Source organism: Excalfactoria chinensis, chromosome 4, assembly GCF_039878825.1.
Source record: "Excalfactoria chinensis isolate bCotChi1 chromosome 4, bCotChi1.hap2, whole genome shotgun sequence".
NCBI lineage: Eukaryota > Metazoa > Chordata > Aves > Galliformes > Phasianidae > Excalfactoria > Excalfactoria chinensis.
This window is the reverse complement of record NC_092828.1, coordinates 45,211,812-45,224,304: the sequence shown is the minus strand read 5'-3', so window position 1 is coordinate 45,224,304 and position 12,493 is coordinate 45,211,812. Positions and strand designations below refer to the sequence as shown.

At 34.4% G+C, this 12,493-nt stretch overlaps 1 protein-coding gene across 1 annotated transcript in view; it reads right to left on the bottom strand.

Moving 5' to 3' along the window:
• Window positions 1-247: 247 nt before the first annotated feature.
• GPM6A (glycoprotein M6A) overlaps window positions 248-12,493 on the bottom strand; it is a 99,588-nt gene continuing 87,342 nt past the window's right edge. The window contains exons 4-7 of the mRNA XM_072334224.1: window positions 8,898-9,051; window positions 7,318-7,394; window positions 6,045-6,110; window positions 248-2,582 (exon numbers count right to left, since the gene is read on the bottom strand). Of these exons, the coding sequence (XP_072190325.1) occupies window positions 2,430-2,582; window positions 6,045-6,110; window positions 7,318-7,394; window positions 8,898-9,051 (450 nt within the window). The 3' untranslated portion in view covers window positions 248-2,429. The remainder of the gene's footprint in view (window positions 2,583-6,044; window positions 6,111-7,317; window positions 7,395-8,897; window positions 9,052-12,493) is intronic.

Here is a 12,493-nt window from a genome sequence, read left to right as displayed (position 1 = left end):
TTTTTAATCACGTATTTGACAGAGACATGATCTACAATTGATATAACACCTCCATCTTAGCTTTTCTAATTTTGGTTTTTCTTCTCATACTTTATGCTAAAGGATTTATCTCCTGGGCTGTACAAAAAAATATACATGACCGTGAGCATTGCTCCAACAGCAGTGGCAACTGAATGAATAGGACTCTTCCGTTTCTGGTGTGAATGACTTGGTTGAGTTTAGGCAAAGAAAAAAACTACACAGTGTGAACAATTAATAAGTACACAAAGTACACAAGTGTGTTTATTACATTTTTGCAAGCACTTTGTTCTACATTTCAAAAACGCCACCATCAAGCTGTTGGCACATTTATGTACAAAACAGATTAATCGTAATGCCTGCTACAAAGCATTCTTTGTGAAAATACAAACTCTAATACCAGAGAAGAGCCAAAAGCATTAACATCATTACATGAGTTTAAAAGACATAGTTTTAAAAATCAGCACAAACGTTTTAAGACACAAAACTGAAACACTACAATATAGAATCCAAAAGAGGTTCCTAATACTTTTTGCAGAACTGCAATACTGGTACTGCACATTATGAGAAAACTGTTGACCCTGTAGGACAAGTGTAAAAAAAAGAAAAAAGAAAAAAAGAAAATATATATATATAAAAAGAAAAAAAAAAAATTAAACCAAAACCCCAAAATCAAAACCACCACCAAAAATCCCCAAAACAAGCAAAAGAAAAATAATCAATCAACTAATACTACTTAATGCATTATCATGCCACACAAATAACTATAGTAATACCCTCTACGTACTACAAGAATTGTTAGAAATTACTGATGATGCATGACTAGTAATAGTACAAAGAGTTTTACTCAAGAAGTTTTATTAGAAATGCACTTACACTGAGAGAGAATTCACAATGGTCCAATAAGTGCACAAACTACCTAAGTTTTTAACACTGACAAAAATGTCTTGTCAGGCTACATCACTTTAAAAGACACTTTACAGCATTCTTGTAGCATTAGAAATAGGCAAAAAAAAATTAATTAAAAAAAGAAAATACACCAAATTTGGTCTGATAATACTGATTTAGTTTAAGCAGGGTTTTTTTTGTTTGGTTGTTTGGTTGGTTTTGTTTTTGACACAGGAAATTCTTTCAAATTAAGATGACTTATCTGATAAAATTTTCCTATCAAAATAAATGTTCAAATATATTACTACACTTTCAAATAATAAGCTCTGTAGTGGTCTTTCACCTAACTTTAACATAATACAGGTAAACCAATATGCGTAGGAAAGCTAGAAGCCAAGCTACAACATTTATGGAAGTCTCCTTTAATATATCTTGTACAGTTCAGACAGGTGCAATCCATTTAAATTTTTAAAGCAGGTAAAAAGACTTCTGATTCCTACGATCACTGTATTTTTGATATATTACTTTCATAAATGTAGCTAAGCAGTAATTTCTCACATCATCACATGAACAACTCCAATTTAGCATAACCATCATTGAATTAAAGAGAGATCATTCTGTAAAAAACTATGGATAACTATATCACTTAAGTAACAATTGTCTATATACCATAACTCTTTAACAGGTAACCGTGGTATTGAACTCCTTCAAAAGGCAAGTGTCCATGCATTGTTAGCACCACGGTCGGCATGCTCACAATACAAACAGGAATTATCACCCATGGAACTTGGAACAAGAGAATATTCTTTAAAAACATCAATAAGAATACAATGTTAACAAAGATAAGAAGCACTTTTTTCTTTTTTTTTTTTTTTCCTTTTTTCTTTTTTTTTTCCCTTTTTTTAAGATTTTTTATTTTTTTTATTTTTTTAATTTTTACCCACTATTACAAATTTAGAAATTGCACCTTTGATCATTTAAAACGTTCTTAGGACCTTCATTCAAGTTGATGAGGGTCCGTCTGGCAAGATTTCCAAATATAAAGGAAAGTCATCAGTGTTTTCTCTATATATTGTACATCATGTACAATGGTCCCTTTGAAGTATACCTGTAGTTAAAGTAGTTATTGAACTCAAAACTAAAAAGTATAAAAAGCTACCTTTTTTCAAAAACATATAAGAAACAATGCAAAAGGTGTTATGCATAACACATACAAAGTGATTAAAAAAATCAAACACATATTTGTATTTGACAATAGTTTAGTATCCTTCATTTAGCAGAACTAATTAGCTTAAAAGGATTCAGGAAATGCTATTTAGGAGCTCTGTGGTAAAGAACATCACACAAAGTAAGAACTAATTTAGAAACCAAGTGCTAGACAACCAAGAATTGCACATGGGTGATAGGTAAGTCACCCAAACTATCTTTTGTGAGAAGCACTTTCAATTGTTTTTGAAATGGTTGGATGGCCTTTAGTTAAACGACAAAGCATTCACGTGTTAGAAAGTAAAACAAGGTTTGTTTTATGTGTAAGCATTAAGCCGCTCTTTAGAGCGAGTAGAATGAATGTCATGAAGCTCTTGCTCCTCCTTTGACTTAATATCCTCATATTTTTGCATTCTGCAGGCATCTTTCACATAGGCCCAGTTGGCAGACAAGACCATGAGATAATGGACCTGTAAGAGAAGTAACATGGAGTTAAGCACCAACACACCTAATCAGATTCACATTCAAACTTTACAAATTACAGGGCTAAGTTTGTTGGTAATTGTGTTACTCTCAAGCACTTACTGGTCATCACTTAGTACATAGGGAAAAGAAATCAAAGTAAATTAATCCAAAAGCTGGCACCATGAGTAGTATCCAGGTCTGGGATTACAAGATCAAATGAGAGATGATGATGATGTCAAATTTCCATAATCTCCATTCAGATTAATTGAATGCCTTACCTTTTATTTATTTGCTTTTTCTTCCCCCACAGTAAAATTCTTGTCAAATTTCAAATAATGTGACTGGAAATCCTAACCATTTTGCCATCTCAGACAATTAGACCACTGCTACTCCTTGGAGAGTATGATTTCAGTTGAAAAATATAATCTGAACGTCACAAAAATAATATCTGACCAGGTAGATGGATATGAATCCTAAAAATGGAGGGTATCTGAGCAGTGTTCTTATGACTTCCTGACCTTTTCAATCCATGAACCAGAAAGCCTCACAGCTGAAGATTATGTGTTGAAAATGGGACCATGAAGGCCCTGTTTTCTAGACACAAAATATTTGGTAGCATTCCACTATGATACTAGAGTCTTGCATTTTCACTTGGCATTTTACTTGGCTTTTCAGAAGTACAAAAAAGTAGACAAACTACTCTTAAGATAGATTGTGCACACTCATTAAACTCCAATTTTTATTCCCTTTTCTCTCTAAAAAGGAGACAGAACCAAAGTTCTGGCATAGCTATTAAAATCTCTTGCATGTCACACTCACTGTAAGTAGAATGACTTTCCTGGAAGTAACTACTTTGGCATCTCTAAAGAAAAAAATCTCAAATAAATATTCATGCTACATAATTACATATTAGTTAAAGAATCCACCATCTTTGTTATTGTTTTGTTTTTTTTTTTTTTTTAATTTCACACCAAGTTCCCAGATAATGTTGTCAAAGGGAGGAGGTCATCTTTAAGTGGCTGTCTAATTGCATTTCACACTTCCCTGACCCGAATAGCCTGAAGCCAATGAGGCCCTGTCAAGGCTTATTCAGATTGAAACAGGGAAGCCTCCTCAGTTTGCCTCGGGTCGTTTCAATTACAGGCATATGCAAGATAGTGCAGGGTCTTTCCATAGTCTATGAAACATTCCTGCTTAATTTTCTTCCTAAGAAGAAAGTATGTTTTGACCTCTCAGATCTGTAGAATTTGGAATTTTGTATTGTTTGGTTGGTTGTTTTTTTTTTTCTTTCCTTTTAGGACATTTAATGAACTCAGCAGGGTAGAAGTCTGAAGAACTTGCTTTTCTCCTCTTACCTGCATCTAACACCCTTTGAAAGAACACAGTTATATTTGGCTACAGGAACCAGCCTGGTTACGCATTTCCCTGCCTCTTGTTTGACATTTTCCTTCTCTGAAAAATCAAGATTTCACTGCTATATAATCTTGAAAGTACATGAGTTTTTCTATGCTCCAACACTAATTTACACACACTTTTTGAACCTCAGAGAGCATTCACAGACAAAACAGGCAGCTAATTAATTGTTAAATAAATTAATAAACAATTAAAAATCAACATCCATGTACAAACCTGACACCAAAATAGAGATTAAAGTAATAGCTATGGGAAAAACATGACTTGTGACCATGCAGTTCTGCAAATTCTAACATATTTGTTTGATTGTTTTTGCAATAAATACCTTCATTTCTCTACGATATATATCACTTTAGTTGTCAGTTCATTTCTCATCACATTGCCACCATTTTGTGTTGTTTGTTGTTTTTTTTTTCAAATATTTTGGGGTCCCCTGTTTTCCTATCTCTGGAGGCGTGGATTCTGAGGAATCCCTCCGCCCTGCTCATCATGGAACTGGACCAAATGAGCCTGTAAACTGCTGACATTCAGTCAGATGGACTAGTTAGTTTTAAAGGAAATGCCTAGTAAGTGTTTTCAACTTGCAATGTATTGATAAGCTTTAACCTTTGTAAATGACTAATATTTTGATCTCATTTTTCTATTAAGAAGTAATAAATTTTACAAACGTAGAGTTTTTCTACTATTACGGAACCGTACACAGACACTAGGCTAACTTCATCAACTTAACATTGATCTGGTTCTTTGTGCAATAGCACATATGAGGAAGGACATTGACTCTCCAGTGACTTAAATTACCTCTATACAATGATTTTGGTACCCCTAGCCCAATGTCAATACCTACTGATTTGGAGCACAGGATCTTTCTTCTTACTGTATGAGGCAGAAAGTACAGTCAGTCCCAAAAAGTGGAATCCCCCTTGCCAGCTCCTCCAGTTTTACTGTTTTGCATTGCATGAGACCACACATATGGGGTCAGCTGCTTCTGCCCCATCCCAGTTCATTGTGTATATCCTGCTCCTCACTAGCAGGCCAGTATGAGAAGCCAAAATGTCCTTGACTTAGTACAACCACTGCTCTGCAACAACTACATCAGTGTGTTATCAACATTTTTCTCATCCTAAATCCAAAACACAACACCATTTCATTACATTAAAAAATGTGTATTTTTTGTTTATCTTCCTTTTGTTGGCAGGGTGTCATGTAATACATGGCATGGAAAATCAAAAGAAAACCTTAATGCAACAACAGGAATCACAAACATGATTCTAAGGAGAGCAAACAAACAAACAAAAAAAGTACAGCTCTGGAATTTAGTGGCAAGAGATTAGTTGCAATAGTAAAGCAAATATCATCACTAAAAACTCTCTGAGGGAATGCATCAGTACCAAGTAACAGTCATTTTTCATTCTCTATACCAATCTTTATCAAGGTTACAGCAGAGTACACATTAGTACAGGGAATACAGTACAGAATCCCTACCCCAAAAATATCTTGATGTTTGTACAGACACAACAGGCAAAATGCAGAAGAGCAGGGCAATATCTTACACACATTTTATTACTTGGAACATACTCATTGGCAAAAATTGAAAGTTATCTTCATTATAAAAGTAGTAAAAATATGTCCTAAAGGAGAAACTAAATATTCTCATACATGCACAGAACAGACAAATAGATGTAGCTCCTAATATAGCAGCATGGTAAGTCTGTGAATATCCAGAAAGGCACAGATCATAGACGGATACTATTTGGTCATATAAGTTCCATTTGGACACACAAGTTCCTACACGTGTCTGAATATAGCAATAGAATGGTAAAAATTCCTATTAGGCACCCAAATGTTTATGGCATTCAAAGTAATCATGACATTCTACTTCAAAGGTAATCCAGCAATAAAATTAAAAAGTATTTATAAGTAGTAGTATTGAATTACATAACTATATTATACCAAAAGACACGCAAATTGAATAAGTAACAATCAGAACATGTTAGTGATTCAAATGACAAAAATAAAATAAAAATAAAATAAATAAAGGGTGTTGGGCTGCTTACCATAGCAATGACTGCTGCTCCTGCTCCAGCGAGTGCCACAATGAACAAGTGGAATGTCATATTTAGCTGCAGAGACAAAGACAGGGATTTTTTATGGATTTAATACTAAATAGTAATCGAACAAAAAGCCTGAATAATGCAGAGCAAAAGACTGCCTTCCTGGTAACACTGTTCTAAAAAGCTGGTGATTACTAACACTTTTTATCAAAATATTGAAGTAATAGCATGACGTTGTTACAATATTCATCTCAAGGACAAAATAAATAAAAATATATAAAAACAAACAGGACTCTAAAAAATAGTTTATGTTTACAGTTACAATACTCTCTATCTAGCTCTTCAAAACTCTGGTTTATGTAGAGGCAGAGGGAGCCTAAGAAGAATTTGTTTCCCTTTGCTAGCTGTAGCTTTTCATATGCTCGTATTCTGATTTATTTTCCTCAAAATTTTGCCAATAAAATTTGTTCACAATAATATAATAGAAAGTTCTTTAAGTAATCCAAGTTAACTATCTTCTCCACTCCATCCCAAACTACACGATTACATCTGTTTTTCAGATCAGTGATCTGGTTTACACTCAGTGTACGGACTGCACAGCAAGGGCTGCATTTTCATAGATGCTTTTTGATATAAACAAAGGGTGACTGTGGAATCACACTGTAGGAAGATTTATGCAAACAGAATAAGACCCTGTGAAACATTTAGTGAAGCACCCTCTGACTTCGGATTTATCAAGATTTTATCCTCTCTTATTGTTTTAGATAGACATTATTTTGTTTGCCCTGTCTTCTACCCTTATCATTTAAAAACAGAACCAAAAGGCTCAGCTATACTGCAGTAGGTCGTCTTTGCCCAAGAAAAAATAAAAGAGGTATATTTATCACTGCAAAATTTGGTCTGATCCATTTGAAAACGTTATTCTCCTGTCACAACAGAAACTGAGATCTTCAAATGAATTCTATATATAGTCTTCTTCTTTGTGCAGCAAGGTGCATTAGCTTTCAAAAATGCATGCGCTTTGTTGATTTCTTAACAAAAACAAAACACAAGTATGTTTAGAAAAATAATGGCTGGAGAAGCTCCAGCAGCAAAATGCAGTACATGGTAAAAGAGCAGGAAAAGTACTTGATCACTGTATTTTCCACTTTCCACACCATTTTATCACTCTGGCTAGAATCAGAACATAAAGAGTAAGAAGAAAAAAACATACATCAGTTGCTTCCTACTATAACGTATGTCATGGATTTGACAAAATATCACCACATTTACTCACCTCATTTGAGTCACACATCTTGATGAAACTTTCTGATGTGGTACAAACCTTCTTTTCCTCTCCAATCGTTACAATACCTAGAGCAGAAAAAAGATATTCACGCAGTTTAGTTCTCCTGGTAAATAGCAGCTTACTTCATGTGAGCCAGGAAAGCTAAGAAATACCAAATTTTACCTCCTACCTAGAAATCTCATTAATGACAAAATCATTGTTTCCTAATTTCATCAAAAAAACAAACACATCATCTACTTAGTAAAAATTCTATTAGGAAACATGTGGGTAATGATTTTTTTTGCCATTAAAAAAAAAAAAAAAAGAAAAGAAAAGAAAAAAAGAAAAAGAAGTCTTCATTCTAAATTTTAATCAGCACAATAATTAGGAATTAATTTGCAACCACTGTGTGCACATATCATGCAGGATATACATAAATATTCTCTACCCTCACGTTGAAAACCGTGCTGTCGATTGTATCCAGATGTGTTGATTAGGTACAAAGCTTCTTCCAGAAGTTATAACCAAGTATAGCTCAAACACATATTTGATTGTAATAGTTGTTTCTATCAGCAAGAATAACCAGGAATTATACAACTTGCTTCAGCTAATGTTGAAGTACTAAATCAAAGATTAGCTTGAAGAAAATCACTATATTTATCATAAAAAACAAACAAACAAACACAAACAGTATTGTTCTTTCCTAATAGAAAGAATTTTAAAATAGAATTTATAGGAAACAGATATATTCACAGAATATACATTTCATATGCTAGTGCTGGTATGCACATTTTAAATAAAAATAAGAATAAAAAATAAGTATGAACAAAATAAATATGAGCAAACCAAAAGCTAAGAGAAAAGAAGAATGAATACTTTGATGAGGTCTGTACAGACAACTGCCTTTTCAACTCGCCTATTAAGCTGAGGGGGAAATATTTATGTTTTTTAAAAAAGATCACTCCTGAAAACAATAAGGTGTTTTTGTTTCAGGTTAAGTTAAATATTCAATATATATCAAACTCTTTTACTCCTATGCAATGCAACACTTTTTTCTATCGTAAGGCAGCAATTAAAAACATACTGCATGTTTATATTTGGCTAAGGAGATAAAGGAGTGAGGCTCACAGAAGTGTCCAAGAAAAGTAGTATTACCCACAGCCCTGTGGGCTGAGAAACCAGGGAGGCCAGAGTATCTAGTCTCAAATCAGTCTTATGAAAGAAAGGAATCAATATCGAATCTAAGTATTCTCAAACTTTTATAACATTCCAAACCACTTCATGTACAAATTCTTCACCCTTCAAAAAGCAAATATATTTCCACATTTTTTAAATTCTGCAGCTCACTCTGTAGCCCCACATTCTTTCTCCAGAAGCCCTTTAGAAAGTTCCTATTTGTATTGCTCTTCATCTTCACCAGGCCTAGAAATGCAGCAAATCTCTGATAAAATGCCTTGACTTGTAGCTAATACCACAGAAAGAGGTATTTTGGAAACATTGATTGGAAACATGCAGACACTTGGAAACAAAGCAACATGACATTTCTTGTTGTGAAATCTTGCTGTATTTAGTGTCCTTCACTCACATACCATACTGGCGAAGATCCAAGCAGAGATTAGTTCCATCCACTAAGGTGGCATTTCGGCAAATGGTCCACAGATTGAAGTACATGTATACAGGCAGAGAAGTGAAGGCTGTAACGCCAAGCCAAGCCAACATAAAGATGTATGTCAGCATAATAAACTGTAGTAAAAGAGGGAAAAACAAGCAAGTCAGAATTTAACTGATACTCAAATGCAAGAAAAAGAATCACTGAGTAATGAGAAGAGAGAGGGAGAAAAGAAAGAGAGAAAGAGAGAAAGAGAGAAAGAGAGAAAGAGAGAGAGAAAGAGAAAGAGAGAGAGAAAGAGAGAAAGAGAGAAAGAGAGAAAGAGAGAAAGAGAGAAAGAGAGAAAGAGAGAAAGAGAGAAAGAGAGAAAGAGAGAAAGAGAGAAAGAGAGAAAGAGAGAAAGAGAGAAAGAGAGAAAGAGGGAAAGAGGGAAAGAGAGAAAGAGGGAAAGAGGGAAAGAGGGAAAGAGGGAAAGAGGGAAAGAGGGAAAGAGAGAAGGAGAGAAGGAGAGAAGGAGAGAAGGAGAGAAGGAGAGAAGGAGAGAAGGAGAGAAAGAGAGAAAGAGAGAGAGAGAGAGAGAGAAGAGAGAGAGAGAGAGAGAGAAAGAGAGAAAGAGAGAAAGAGAGAAAGAGAGAAGGAGAGAAAGAGAGAAAGAGAGAGAGAGAGAGAGAGAGAGAAAGGGAGGAAGGGAGGAAGGGAGGAAGGGAGGAAGGGAGAAAAAGAAAGAAAGAAAGAAGTAGGGAGGGAGGGAGAAAGAGAAAGGTGTATTTCTGATTTACTACTATAGTTCACAATAATACTATATGCTGTGCTTTTTTTTTTTTTTTTTTTTTGCTATTAAAATCTAGGTCTTAAAAAAAAAGTGAGTCCTAATCTGTAGCTCCTGCAGAACTGCAATGGTATTGAATCAATGAGACTATCTATCTGTTATGTTGTTACTACATTTAAATAAATTTGAGATAAAAAGAAATACAAGGGAATTCATCACTGTGAACAAACTAGGGTGCCTACCTCTGTTAGCGAGGAATTGAACTACATGTTTTGTAACATGTTTCCCAAAGGCTCAGCACATTTTCACATTTAAGCCTCGAGAATATGGCATTCATTACTTGCATAGCAATACGCTTGTAGGAAGCATTGAATTCTGTTTGCCTCCAGGGCTGGTAGTTATACTGGCACATAGCATAACACGTAAAATAAATAAATATATAAGCATGCTACTTCAGACAACTAGCAGATATTCATCAGTAACCTTTTCATTTTATGCTGTGGAAGGGGTATGAAGATGCTAAATGTAGAAGGTAAGTCAACCCCTAAATATTGAATCTGAATAGCTTCAAGATTTGATGGTTTCAGAAATGTTAACAGATTTAAACACACTGCTGAAACAAAAACTATTCAGCACACTGACATTTTTTTTAGCTGCTTATCACAGCAAAAAATAATAAATAAAAGAAACCAACAACAACATTGAATCTGAGAATAAGAAATAAGACTTATTTTTGAAAGCAGAATAAGCTGGTCCACAGTGTGTTTAAATTAAACACCAAAGAGTAAATAAAGGGAGAATTGAAGACATTTTCTAGCTATTTTGATGAAAGATTTCTTATATGGGGTCATAAAGGAATAAGCCTAATAAAAATACAGTTTTTTGTCCTTGTAATCAAATAATATCAGATATTAAGTGTTGTAAACAGTACTGAAAATTGCTCCAGGCATAACTTGTTCACATGTAGCTGTTCAGGAAAGATACTCCAAAGTAGAAACTAGTTTTGAATTTTAGGTGAGGTAGTTTTATTACTTTGCTGGTAAAGGATGGACATTCTCAAGCCTTATTAAAGAGAATTTAATTTGTTTTACCTTACTTCCAAATAATATTTAATAAAAGCCATTTTAATTATGAGAAAGTGCATTTACACAGAGATTTAATGCAGTTTAATTAATCCAGTTTAAAATTTAAGTCAGATTGATTTTCCATATTGTCCCTTGGTAGATGACTCTTTCAGCGGTAGTTTGAAAAGTTGGAGAATTTATAGCTTTAAAAATAATTATCAGAAGGATTCGAGAAACTATAAGATAAAGTTTTGCTCCATGTTAGTCTTAAAGCTGATAAGGCAACATCTGTTTGAACCTTGGGGGGCATTTATTTACAAATAATTACTCAGAAAATTACTTGGAAATGTAGATCCACTTAAGGGCTATGAATTCCCAACTAAAATGCTGTGTCTGATCCTCATTTCTTATCATGCTAAAGAGGTTGCAGGTTTTGTAAAGCAGAACCAACCAATAAGAAAGAATGTTCCCTGTGTGTACTCAGAACAGCTTTTAAGGTCTCCATTTACTATTTTATATTCTATAGATCACTGTTTTCTGGAAGCATTTTAAAGGTAAAGACAGCTTCCTTAGTTTATATTCTACGAATGTGCCAAATGCAGCTAAATCTGTGGCCTTATTTTTTGAGCCTCCTTCCAGAGCTTATGAACTAATCAACAATTTAAAAATTTATCTCATGTTCAGTTAGTAATGTATAATAGTTTAACAGAGAGGACAAGGAGGAAAAAGATCAGCCTTAGTATGAGCAACACAATCTTTGTTTAATATTCGCTGGTCTTTTGATCTGTAGAAGGAATGGATCTCTCTGTAGCATAGAACAGGAAGCCTGCTTAAAAATCCGTGCTGAGATAACACAAAGCATTGGTATAGCAAATTGGAAAAAACAGAGCTCATTAGCCTCTAAAAAAGCCCTTCAAAACAGCCTACCTCTGCCTGGGGCATAGAATAAGAGCAGCAGAAATCTGTCAGACAATGGCTAGAAATCCTAGGAGCTCCTCATTCAGAGAGAAATGCCTGCCTGTTTATGGAAGGGATTCTCTTTTAAAAACATGATTACTTGTCTTAGAGGCTCAGAAAAAGGAATCAAGTGCTGATTTAATTTTCAGAAATAATGTAGAAAAAAGAATTTCATTTTTTCCTTCCTGCCAGCTTTGACTGAGGAGCCAATGGTCAATTATATGCTCAAATTTTTGTTATAATACTCAAGGGATGGGGAAAATGCAGATAAATTTCTTTCATCTCACAGAAGAATGGTATTAACATGATTAACAGGCCCTGGAAGACGCTCTCACTGGTACCTGTGAGGCAAGCTTTGTAATCTGGACCTGACAACACTTTCTGCTCTAGGGGCAGTAAAAACCCAAAAGTAAAAACCGAAAAGTAACAAACCTTGCTCAACAAGTTATTATTTTCTGGCAACAGGAATTGTTACAAATTCCTTTTATAATGGAGTGAAAACGCAAATATGTTTGTTTGAAAACCATAGCTGAAGGAGTAAATTATTTTTTTAAATAATCTTTCTGTGCTATGACAGTCTACCCTCTGCTGTAGACAGTTTGTAAGAAATGCTTAAGGAGGCTGTTCACCACAGGATTTCAATTCAAAACTTAGTCTCCAGAGATTCAAAGGGATCATTCTGCTTTGAAGTAGCATTATGCTATGTGACAAGCCAAAGATTTCTGAAATAGCAGTTCAACATCTTAAAGAGGTACCACAGTTTGTTCTTTACTACTCTGTGTATTG